Genomic DNA, 12,324 nt, shown 5'->3' on the forward strand with positions numbered 1-12,324 from the left:
TCTAGCATTGGAAACCATCTGTCTTCGTTACTCTGGGCCCCCGATGTGTCTTGTTCATTAAGCCGTGCTGAGGGGCACTCGTTCTAGATCCCATCAATACTACTCTGCCTAAAGATTCCTAGGTCCACATAGTTACCAACATTCCATCTTTCTTTAATTAGTAATAGCAAACCTCCCAAATTCTGCATTGGCCAAATATTCTAAAAAGAGGGAAAAAGTTAAGCATCTTTAAATTGGATAATGATAGCTCTTTGCCAATTTTCCTACTGACTGTGCTAGTGAAATATGACTATCCAACCTCAAAACTTACAACACTGAAACAAATACAGCACTACTTTAGAACTGCCTGCAGAGTCCCAGCTTGAAGAATAATTCATTAGATCGAAATCATGGAAATATTTTACAAAAAAGATAAGACACTCATGGTCAACAAAGAAAAAAGAACAAGCATTGTTTCTATTCTTTTCCATCAAAAAAAAGTTAATTAACTGTGTGGTAGACATTGGTTCACAGTTCCCATTCCCCATCCCCTTCCCAGTTCATATAATCTTGCTGCCTTCAGGTATTACATTAGGAAATGGGGAACCACCCACAGCCTTAGGGATGAGTAAGCTACGTCTAGGCAAATGTTGCTCTCGTTCCCCTTTGTCAGTGATTCGTTTAGGGATGAGCATGTGATCTACTTCTAGCCAATGAGATGCTAGAGGAGTTCTACTGGGAGGTGGGAGGCTGTTAGATTTTGCTCCCTGATTAAAAAAAAAAAAAAAAAAAAGAGTGGAGAGGAAAATAGTTGCCTCTGCCTTTTGGCTTTTAACACTGACAGCCTTGTTGGAAGACAGCACAACGTTTGGCACTATTGCAGTCATATTTCAACCATGAGAGGAAAGCCAAGAAAATCACAGAGGAGGGGGGTGTGAGTCTTGACACTGTTGAGATGTCTGTCGAATTAGCCAACTTCAGGGGGCCTGTCTGGATAGCTCATTACCAGACTCCATAAAACTCTGTTGGTTACCACTACTTTGTGGCTGCATAGGTATTTATCACTCAAAGCAGAAGGCACCCTGATATGAAGGAACTTGGTGGAAGAAAGAGGACACTTCCAGTTACCTCCTCTGAAACACTTGGCTATCATCTGCCTCTTCCTATGCCTCTGTGTTACTTTCTACCCCCCAATCTCTTCCCTTCATCTACCTCAGGACCTGGCCCATAGGAGGGGGTCAATAAATGGCTGTGGAATTGACTTATAACCAACATGAGGAAGAAATATTTATAAGAAAGTACTAGCATGCCTTTAAAATGTTTCATGGAGCCATTTTGTTTTCCGCCCAGTTTCCCTAATATTTAAGGAGGGCAGGTATCCCCCTGCCTTTCTTTTTTTAACATCTTTAATGACATATAATTTTTATGCCATAGAATTCACCCATTTTAATTGTATGGTTTGAATGGTTTTAATAAATGTATATAGTTGTACGACAATCAACATAACCCAGTTTTATTTTTTAATGTTTTATTTATTTTGAGAGACAGAGAGAGAGACAGAGCGAGGGCGAGCACAAAGAGGGGGAAGGGCAGAGAGAGAAGGGGACAGAGGATCCGAAGTGGGCCTTGCGCTGGCAGACTGACAGCAGTAAGCTCAATGTGGGACTCGAACTCACAAACCGTGAGATCATGACCTGAGCTGAAGCTGGACACTCAACCAACTGAGCCACCCAGGAGCTCCGACATAACCTAGCTTTAAAACATTTCCACCAAGTATACTGTTTTGTGGTGAGGCACTGGATATAGAATTATTTGGAAAGCACCAATTTAGATAAAAGTAGGAGATACAGGTGCCAGTAGCTACTGTCAACTACCACTGACTATGAAGCAGGTTTCAACATCACACTTGCCCTTTTTTGTATCCCTACAACCAGACACAGCTCCCACTCAATGCTGCTTGACCCCTAGTGATACCTACAAAGTGGAGGAAATTTTGAGAGACAGTTAAACAGGAGGTGAGGGTTATGGGCCAGGAGTCAGGACAGTCAAGACTAGGTTCAATCTCGGCTGGGCTGTCCTCAGCACAAAATCTGAGGCAACCGTGCAATAGCTCTGGACATCAGTGTCCTTAGATGTAAACGGAGAGGCTGGCCGAGGAGGGACGGGAGGAGGATCTGGTTAACTTCAGCCGAACACTCTAAGCAAATTTCAACTTATTCTAAAATTGCAATATACAACAACTAAAACCAAGGTTTCTCTGGTTAAATTAGAGAGTGGGGTTCGCCCATCTTCCACCCAGGTCCCCAAAATAATCTCAGTAAAGCTCTGGAGGCTCCAAAAAATCACACTGGACCGGGCCTGAGTTCTAGCCCGCTCTGACACATCACGGCTCTCGTCACAGGCACTGTAGCTCTGAAGATCCCTGATCAAACAAGGCAACCACAGCCTCACATTTTAAGTTATTATGATATATTTGAAAAGAAGAATTTGTTTTTACTACTGAGGCATTTGGGCCCTAATTCAGCAGTACTGGAAAATAAAAACATGCTGCTAGTTTGGATATACCAATGGTTTTAAGATATAAATAAATGTATAAGCAAAAAGAATGGATTAACTGAGACTATGATTTTAATTTTACATCATATGGAATGAAGACGTTCTCTACTTTAATTTAAACACTTATTGAGGCACCACCAGGAAAGAGACATTGTCAGTTCTTGGGCCTGTGACATGCAAGTCAGTCCAATCAGCCATCCCACCCTCGCAAGGAAGTGACAAATTGATGCCTGGGGAAAGGCAAGGGTAAAGGATGACAAATTCACAAATGTGTGAATAAGCGTAGACTCACTCTGACGGGATACGGCTGGGGTGATGCAGAGGAAGGCATGATTATGTTCAGGAGGGAGTTTACAAAGGAGGAGGCATTTGATATATCTTGAAAGAAAAATATAATTCCAAATCCTTTTTGGACGTGGGAAGATTACAGATTTGAAATGAGTAGCAGACAGAGATGAAGAGGAAGGGAATGAAATTAATTTGGGGGGCAGGCATTTTCCATCTATTCATCAATTAGATGGATTTAATTAGTCCAAGATCAAGTAGAAATGAATGCACACATGCACATAAAAAAAATAAAGGCACAACTTATCCAGTGATTGAGATGAATTTGTCTCTATTTTTTGGAAAGATTTTTTAAAAGCTAATGAATTAGCCTAAGACTGAAGTCCTAAGTCAATTCTTTAGCTTTCTGTCTTTTTTAAAATGATTATGTATTTATTTTTAAGTAATCTCTGCACCCAATGTGGGGCCCAATCTCACAACCCTGAAAGCAAGAGTTGCATGCTCTTCTGAATGAGCCAGACAGGTACCCCTTAAGCCTTTCTGTCTTAGAGTCCTTGAAGAATCTGATTAAAAAAAAACAAAAACAAAAACAGTGATTTCCTCTTTCCAAAAGTAGGAAAAAAAGACACATTCAAAGGTGCAGAGAAAATGTCGCGTACAAAAGGTTCGAGGACCCTGACACCAAATCAAGATCCCTTACAGTAATTATTGACTGGAATTCCAATTTTAAGGAACTTGTTCTTTTTTCAACGTTTTTTTTTTTAATTTTTTTTTTATTTTTGGGACAGAGAGAGACAGAGCATGAACGGGGGAGGGGCAGAGAGAGAGGGAGACACAGAATCGGAAACAGGCTCCAGGCTCCGAGCCATCAGCCCAGAGCCCGACACGGGGCTCGAACTCACGGACCGCGAGATCGTGACCTGGCTGAAGTCGGACGCTTAACCGACTGCGCCACCCAGGCGCCCCATTAAGGAACTTGTTCTATTAAAACTCCCCAAGAAGTCCAGTCATGATTCACATCTCCCTCACCAAAAAAACCCACATTATTTCAATCTCTAAACTTCTAGAAGTTTATATAAGATTAAAAACAGACTGTTTAAGAAATTGAACTCACATGCACACAGCCCATGACTCCCTTCAGATGATTTTATAATCTACTCATATAAAAAACAAACCAGCTTAAAAAATGCCCTCAGCTTAAAAAAAAAATCAAAGCAGAACAAACAGAATAAACATATCAGCAAGCAGTACATAACACACACACACACACACCAAGGAAATAACATTAAATCCAGGATGATTGTCTGGACTCCATTTTAGGTCACGTAGATTAAAACCCCATGTGTCACAGAGTCTGGTAGAAAGCCTTCTAGAACTTCCAACAGCGGTGGAAAGTACCAGGTAACCCTTATAACTGTTGTCCTTTGGGATTCCAGAACAAAAGTATCGAGCCCAGGGTTGTCTACTTTCACCAACATCAAAATCTAAGGTTCTTTCATTAAAGTGACAAATATCTGATGCACTACTGGTTCATAATCACTTACCCAAAAGCCCCAAGTACGGAATTTTTCAGATTTTTGGAAAGAAATTTATTACACATACCACACAACAGATAACATCCTCAGCTGGGGCCTGGGGCTGCACCCAACCATCAAATACATTAAAATTCTGCAGCAAATGCATGATTTGTCACCCCAAGTAGGATAAAGACTATACATAAATGCCTATTTGTCCAGGACAAGGTTTATATCACCCCAAAGTAATAAAACCTTTTAGTTTTCTAGCTTTTTGTATTTTGGAAATGCAATAAGGGTATGGACTTCTGTTACATTCTGAGGGGAAAGAGACTAAGTTAAGTGAGACTGGTACCTGGTTCTCAAGGAGGTTATAACCGAGAAGAGGAAATGAGGCACGTAAACAGAGTTTTTGATGAGGCAACAGTGAGGGAAAGTAAGACTGATGTCTTCAGGTTAAAACACCAGAGCATCATGAATGGGGAATCATTTCCCAAAGGAAGGATTTAGGCTCCCTTCTTAGAGGGGTAAAATGGCACCGGGCTCTGTACAATGTTTGAGGACTTTGACCAGAGGAGTAGGAGTTGGCAGGGGTGGGGGGAGTTTTCCCCAACCATTCCTGTGACAGGTGAGGCACCTGCTCCTTCTATGCCTTCCCAGATTCCCTTCTCTGGGAGTCCCTGTCAACAGGTCTGAGGTTGAACGAGCAACCCACAAGCACCCTGGTGATTCTCATCAATAGGGCAGCTCAAGGAACAGCTACATCAGTGGTTCTCACGCACGAGGGGGCATCGGCGCCAGATGGAAGACTTGTGAAAACAGAAGCCCCGAGGTTCCTGATTCTCCAGGGCTGGGCAAGGCCCGGGGATCTGCATCCCTGACAGGTTCCCAGGTGATGCCGATGCTGCTGGGCCAGGGACCGCGCCGTGAGATCCGCTGATCCAGCCATGGGTATTAGCAAATATTCAACGCTAGCCAAAAGCGAAACAATGGTGGGGACCTGGAGGGAGGGCCAGTGTGGGGGTGGTGCCACAGCTGGGCGTGCCAGATCACAGATGTAGATGGGACATCCAGTCCTGAGTCAGTCTGAGGAGCTGGGGCTAGTGAGGAGGGCCGGAATGAATACTACGCTTGTCATTTGGTCAGTAAATGTTAACTAAGTGCCCACTGTGTACCTAGCAGCAGAGAGGCAGCAGTGCCCTCGTAGAGCTTACCACAGTCTGCACCAGCCGTTCACAGATAGGGCCGGTTTGGTCCCCAGGGGACACGGCATTGCCTGGAGACATTTGTGGCCACTGCAGCGGGAGGGGTGGTAAGGAGGTAATGGAGGCTAGAGATGGTAACCATCCAATACTGGGCACAGAACCGGCCTCACAACAAAGGGCGGCCTGGTCCAAACGTTCATAGTGCCAAGGTGGAAAAACCCTGATCTACACTTAAATTCAGACGGGGAGACAAAACCTAAGGCGTACGTCACTATGTTGTGAACTCCAGCCCAATGCCGGCCTCCATGAAAAAGGGGACAGCGACCCCAGATCACAATGACCGCCTCTAGTCCTGGATGCTGCTGGGAATTTGACTTTCAAATTATTTCACTATTGTGAATTATGACACTTTTTAATCTCTTGCTGTAAAAGGAAGATTTAAAAAAAGGAAAATAACCTGATGAGCAAAGCCTTTCTGTTCCCTAGTACAGCGCACATCACGGCCCCTCCAACGACACTTTCTCCTGCTCAGATGACAAGCTCCGAGTCTTTGGGAGAAAGGAGATCCACAAGGATAACACAAAAGGAGTTAGCTTTTATCCTCCAAGAGGGCTGTACTCCAAATCTGGGTGTTCAGCAGCACGGGCAGGCCGGGCACCCTCACAGGGAGACCCCTACTCTGAATCGGGACAGCAAGGTCTGTGTTGGAAGCACTTGAGGAAACCCTGAGACGCCGAGCCCGGGGACTCTAAGGCACATCGAGTGTGCAAGGCACCAAAACGCAGAGTAGGAAACTTGTTTCAAACTGGATGCGCCCAAGTATGAGTTTTGGGGATACAAGTGAGCAAAAACGCCTTCCTTGGAAAGGTAGCATAAAAGAGCTTCCAGGTGAGGCCGGGAAAAAACCAACATAAGGGAATCGACCCCTTTTTCTGCTACTGAAACATGTGGTGAGAAAGCAAAAAACTAGCTCAGACATGGAAAGTAAGAAGCTGCCTAGCCATCCATCAGGCTGCGGTCCCACAGCCAGCTGCAAAGCCAACAGGAAATAGTATCTCTCCCAAGCACATGCTGCAGCTGGAAAGGGTCCTAACAACCCCTTCTCTGAAGACCACTGCTTTTTTACTCCCAGAGAAAGCTTGTCCTCTCAAAGCACAGACAACCAGAAACTTTGCTTCTTCTATATCATATCAGTCAGAATGAAACATTCCACTCTTGACCGAAGGAACGAAAGTCACTGTGACACAGAAAAGCAGCCGCGATCCCCCACGCACGTGCAGAGCCTCGCGTAAAGAGTTCTGAACACAGCACTGCACACTTATCTTAACTCGGTGGTTCCCAAAGAAATAGGACCTGGGTGCACCTCGCAGTCCACACCTGATGCTGACCCCTTAACAGCCCTGCGTGCAACCTGTCAAAACACTGCTTCATTTACATTTCACTGCATTCCCCCTTCCTCCGAACTGGTAACCACTCTCTTTTCTTTTGTCTGGTGTGATAGGGCCGCACGGGTTCTCCTACCAAGTGTCCTCAGTGCGATGAACCAATAAGGTTCTGTGCCTGAACCTTTGTCAGGCAAGGGTTTGTCTTGGTGCTGTTGGGCTGAACGGTCTAGAGCAGGGACTGGAAAGAACGAAGGGTCTGTCAAGCCCCACGGAACACTGGCAACCACTACTAATCCCTAGAAACCCAAAGTAAGTTCAGGGGTCTTAGGTGATCCAATGTGTCATTTTCCAGCTGGTGACTGTGAACTTCAGAAAGAGGACTCATGGCTACTATGCCACTTTCACAAGACTCTGTCCAGTACAGAACCTGTTTAAATTTTAAGTCATTTATAAGTCTCCATTTGCTCAACTACCACTTGTCACGTGCCCAGTGAGTCTATGACACTCTGCTGGGCTATATGGTGGGGCTATCGAATACAAGACACAGGCTCTGCCTCGAGGGACCCACGATAGCCACAAGCCACCATGTGTCACCATCACAGGGGACAACTCCCAGGAAGTGAGTCAATGAACAAAGCTACCAGGAAGGTGGTACAAGCGCCCAGGGATGGAGTGAGGAGAGGTTAGGCAGGGCAAGTTTAGCCTTTGCCCCACGGTCATCATTTATTCAGAAGCCTCACCTGCCTTTGTCCAATTTGTCAAGGATCATTCTTTTTCCTAACCCTCCTGCTCAACTGGTGCTCTGAATCTCTAAGACTTTAATTCTTTGTTCAGAAAGATGCGAAATAGCCCATTTCTCCGGGTTACTTTTTCTGTCCCACCAAGGCCACAAATCTGTATCAACTGTAGTAAGAAAGAGGGAAATTCCAGATGTGGTGAGCTGGAGGAATCTCAGGGTACTTCATTTATGAATATTTAGATAGTGTCTCTCTTGTTATGAAAGTCCTGGCAATCTGTTCCCCAGCATGCATTTCAGATGAGTTTCAATATCATGAAAGCTTTACTGGGGGGAGGGGAGGTGAGGTTAGTTGTTTAAATCCTAATCAGCTGAGTTTCACTTTCCCCCAGAAAATACCAATCCACATGAACATTTTTTGAATCATCATAACTCTTAATCCTCACGGGAGCTTGTATGTTAGCCTGCCGAGGACAGAGATGTGAGGAAGGGGCTTCTCTCCTCTCTACTGCTGGGCGGTTTTTGTTACAGATCTGTCCACTGACCAGAAAGGAGGGCCGCCCCACTCTCAAGCTCAGGGAACACAGGAGTCACATCACAATCTGAAAGCGATGCAAGGGGCTTTTTGGTGGACTTAGGTGCCTCGTGGAGATCCTGGGAGAACGTGCCCTTTACAGTGAAAGCCAGAAAGCAGGTGGGGGAAATTAGCTGCAGAAATTCTTTCTTTGGCCCATGAAAAACATCTGTCAATAAACATCCTTCAAGCCTTCACTGACACTGAGAATTCTCCTTCTGACCTCCTGCACACTTACATGCATACTTACACCTATACCCGATGACCTCTCACGTTCCTACTAAACTGTCCCCATCTTCTTTTTGTCTCTCCCCTCTGGCTGCTCAGTTCTTTGAATGCAGAAATGTTTTACTCGGAATCGTTGCGCTTTTGGAACCGAATCAGAGGATGAAGATGCTGGGAGGGACCACAGGGGTCGTCTCTAGAGCAACCCTCGGACTTCACAGGCAATGCAGACAATGAAGAGCAAGGCAGAGAAATAAAATTATTCATCCAAGGTCACACGGCTAGCGAATAACAAGCTGGTCCTAGAATGCACACCTCCGACTTTGGGCAAAAACACACCACCCAGCCTCTGTTAACAACACTCTTTGTTAACAACCCATCCCGGGGTGCCTGGGTGGCTCAGTTGGGTGTCCGACTTCGGCTCAGGTCATGATCTCACAGTTTGTGAGTTCGAGCCCCGCGTCGGGCTCTGTGCTGACAGCTCAGAGCCTGGAGCCTGCTTTGGATTCTGTGTCTCCCCCTCTCTCTGTCCCTCCCCTGCTCATGCTCTGTCTCTATCTTTCAATAATGAATAAATGTTAATTAAAAAAAAAAAACCATCCCCACACCGTGATGCTTCCAGAGAGCCAGGTGGATGGACATAATTAATAGATACTTATAGGACAGAACAAGGCTTGGGCTAGAGCCTAGATCCTCCCACATGCTTGAAGGAGCTGAGTATTCGGATCTGTGTTAATACCCAGGCCCAGAAAGCCCATCTTAGATCCCAGAATTACTCTCAAACGGCCATGTCCAATACTGTGGCCACTAGGCACACGTAGCTATTGAGCACTTGATTTGTGGCTGCTCCGAGTTGAGCTGTGCCGTGCATGTAAAAGACACACTGGACTGTGAAGACTCATATAGATAAAGAATAAAAATATCTCATTTGATAATTTTATACAGGTTACATGTTAAAGAGATACTACTGGGGATACGCTGAGTGAAATAAAATACATTTACATATTTAATTTAGTAAGGTCACTTGTTTCTTCTTTCTTTTTTAAAAATGTGGCTGCTAGAAATTGTAAAATCACGTATGTGACTCACATAATATTTCTATTAGCCAGCTCTAAAACACAGCTACCCTCCCCACCCCTGCCCAGCTAATCTTTCCAAAAAGACTGGAATCTCCTGCCTGCAGACATGGCAGAGGGTGAAAAGAAAGCATCAGGAACAGGATCTTATCCGAGGGCTAGTTCTGAAGACCTGAGGATTAGTCACTGCAGCACGCCCTGCAGACTATCCAATGTGCCACATCCTTACAAGTGACCCTTGGGTCCCTGCTGCTCAGAATCCTCCCAAGAGCAACCTACAAAGTCACCCAAGGAGGACCAAGGTCCTTTTTATTCTGGACAGAGGTGCACCATCTACAGGGAATTCTGACTTTACTTCTATTGAAAGTCTTTCCCTTAAAACAAAACCTCTGTTTCCCAGATTACTACTTCTGCAGACACAAATCAGGTTGGTCAAGACCACTGGTTATCTCATGTCACGAGGATAGCCTACCCTGGGGACCACATTTCCATCACCTTTGAGGCTTGATGTATCTTCCCCTTTTCCTTCTCCTGCCTATCCCCCATTCTGGTCGTCCAAGCAACATTGCTAATAACAGGGATCATTTAGAAACCTGTCAATTGCCGCAACTACAGAATAAGCAGTTGAATGAAGGAAGGACAGGCTACTGTCCAACAAGAGAAATGTTTGCAGAATGGTTTAAATATTCAATTCTTGAAAATTCTTCCCTGCCTAGAGGCACCTGGGTGTCTCAGCTGGCTGAGCATCCAGCTTGAGTTTGGCTCAGGTCATGATCCAAGGGCTGTGGAATCGAGCCCTGCCATTGAGCTCTGCAATGAGTTTGGAGCCTGCTTAAGACTCTCTCTCTCTCCCTCTGCCCCTCTCTCCCCTGCTTTTTCTCTGTCTCTAAATTAAATTTAAAAAGAAAGAAAGAAAGAAAGAAAGAAAGAAGGAAAGAAAGAAAGAAAATTCTTTAGTGCCTAAAGGTAGGTTTGGCATAAAAGTGTATAACCTGCATGAATAAATGCAGGGCCAGGTTGTCCTGAGGAATATTGATGAGTTCCAAACAGTGGTTCTGGAAGTGTGGGCCCTAAACCAGGCGCAGCAGCAGCACCTGGGAATTCCTTAGAAAAGCAAAGTTCCAGGTCTCACTGGACTAATGACTCAGAAATTGTGGAGGCGGGGCCCAGCAACCTGGGGGGTGGGGCCCAGCTCTCCAGGTGATTCTGGGGCTCACTCAAGTGTGAGAACCCCTGCATTAGAGTATTAGACAAGTGGGCTTTCTGCCTATGACCAGGAGTCGGACAACAGCATTACCACACGGAAGGCACCAGACCTCATCGGAACCTTCCACACCAAGGCAGAGCTACAGCACCTGCATCCGTATCTTCCATGAACTTGTTTATCAAAACCACCATTTCTGGTTTGGCAAATCCCACAAATTCATTTTCCTAAGTCCAAGGCAGTACCCCTCATTTGCTTTTGAATGGTATATTATTTCTCAATTAAAAGGATAAAGCTGTGCTTGCTCTTATATTAATTATAATTATATATGTGTGATTTATGTTCTCTCAATCTTTGGCTTTCCAAACTATATTAGCAGTCTGTCCACATGATGCTCATAAGAAAATCTGAAGCTGGAAAAAAAATAATAAAATCCCTAGAAGGAACTGAAGTAATTGTTTCTGACCAGAGCCTGTCCAGAATGCCCTAGTTACTGAAAGGATAGCTAAAGGGATTGGAGGCTTGCCAGATTAACAACTACAAATTCAGGACGTCCAGGTATATTTGCATTTCAGATAAACAACAAAGAGTACGGGGGACATACTTATAACCAAAAAATTATTCACTGTTTATCTGAAATGCAAATGTACTGGGCATCCTGTATTTTATCTGGCAACCATCTAGAACAGGGGATAGGACCTTTAGGAAGGCGTTAGGGAGACAACTATCCTCAAACACTTAAAGGGCTGTTAGGAGAAAAATGGGCTAATATCATTGTAGACCCAGAGACTAAAATTCGTGGGTAAAAATTCCAGGAAGAGCGTATGTGGCTCAATGGAAGAAAGACATCTGCGTGTAGAGAGATTTTAGTCGAGACGCACTGAGGATGCTGGCTGGCAGGCAGGCAGGCAGGCAAGGGCTGGGAGTGCTGGCTGAGTGCTGAGGCTAGAAGGTAGGGCCTCCCTGACTTAAAGGCCTATGAATCCCCCAACTGCTTGAATTGCCATTCTCTACAGCCTTTCTGCCTCCTGAATGATGCAAAGTGATTGGGTATATATGGATAAGCCCCAGCTCTGATACAGGCGGCAGGAAAGAACCACGTTCCACAAAGAAGAAAACCCCCCAAGAGTGCCAAATCTAACTTGTGCCCACACACTGGTAGGACCCAGTGGAACACATTTGGGTATATTTTTTCTGATGTATTTTAAAACGCCATTAAGGTGAAGGGGATTAAAGAGTACACTTATCATGATGGGCCCTGAGTAATGTACAGAATTGTTGAGTCGAGATATTGTATACCTGAAACTAATATAACACTGTATGTTAACCATACTGAAATTTAAAAGACTTAATTTAAAAAGTTAAACAGCCATTAGGATTATGTGAGGATTTTTCAAAAGCATGTCCATGACTGAAAAACCCTTAACTGCTTCCAAATGTAAAATATGGATAAATAAGGAAACTCACTCTTTGTCCTGCCGTCCATTTCTGGTTTTGACGAGTCTGGAGTTGCCGTCGTTGGAGGTAACTTCTTTCCAATTGTCTGAGGAGGAAAGAGATCATTTTACTTAACTAGATGATTCTC

At 44.6% G+C, this 12,324-nt stretch overlaps 1 protein-coding gene across 10 annotated transcripts in view; it reads right to left on the reverse strand.

Moving 5' to 3' along the window:
• Nucleotides 1-12,324, reverse strand: part of SH3KBP1 (SH3 domain containing kinase binding protein 1) — a 330,782-nt gene that overhangs the window by 88,541 nt on the left and 229,917 nt on the right. For all 10 annotated transcript variants that reach the window (XM_040468252.1, XM_040468256.1, XM_040468254.1 and 7 more), the window contains one exon: nt 12,207-12,282. In XM_040468252.1, the coding sequence (XP_040324186.1) occupies nt 12,207-12,282 (76 nt within the window). The remainder of the gene's footprint in view (nt 1-12,206; nt 12,283-12,324) is intronic.

The sequence above is a fragment of the Herpailurus yagouaroundi genome, unplaced genomic scaffold (assembly GCF_014898765.1).
Source record: "Herpailurus yagouaroundi ecotype Mexico unplaced genomic scaffold, PumYag 67690, whole genome shotgun sequence".
Lineage (NCBI taxonomy): Eukaryota > Metazoa > Chordata > Mammalia > Carnivora > Felidae > Herpailurus > Herpailurus yagouaroundi.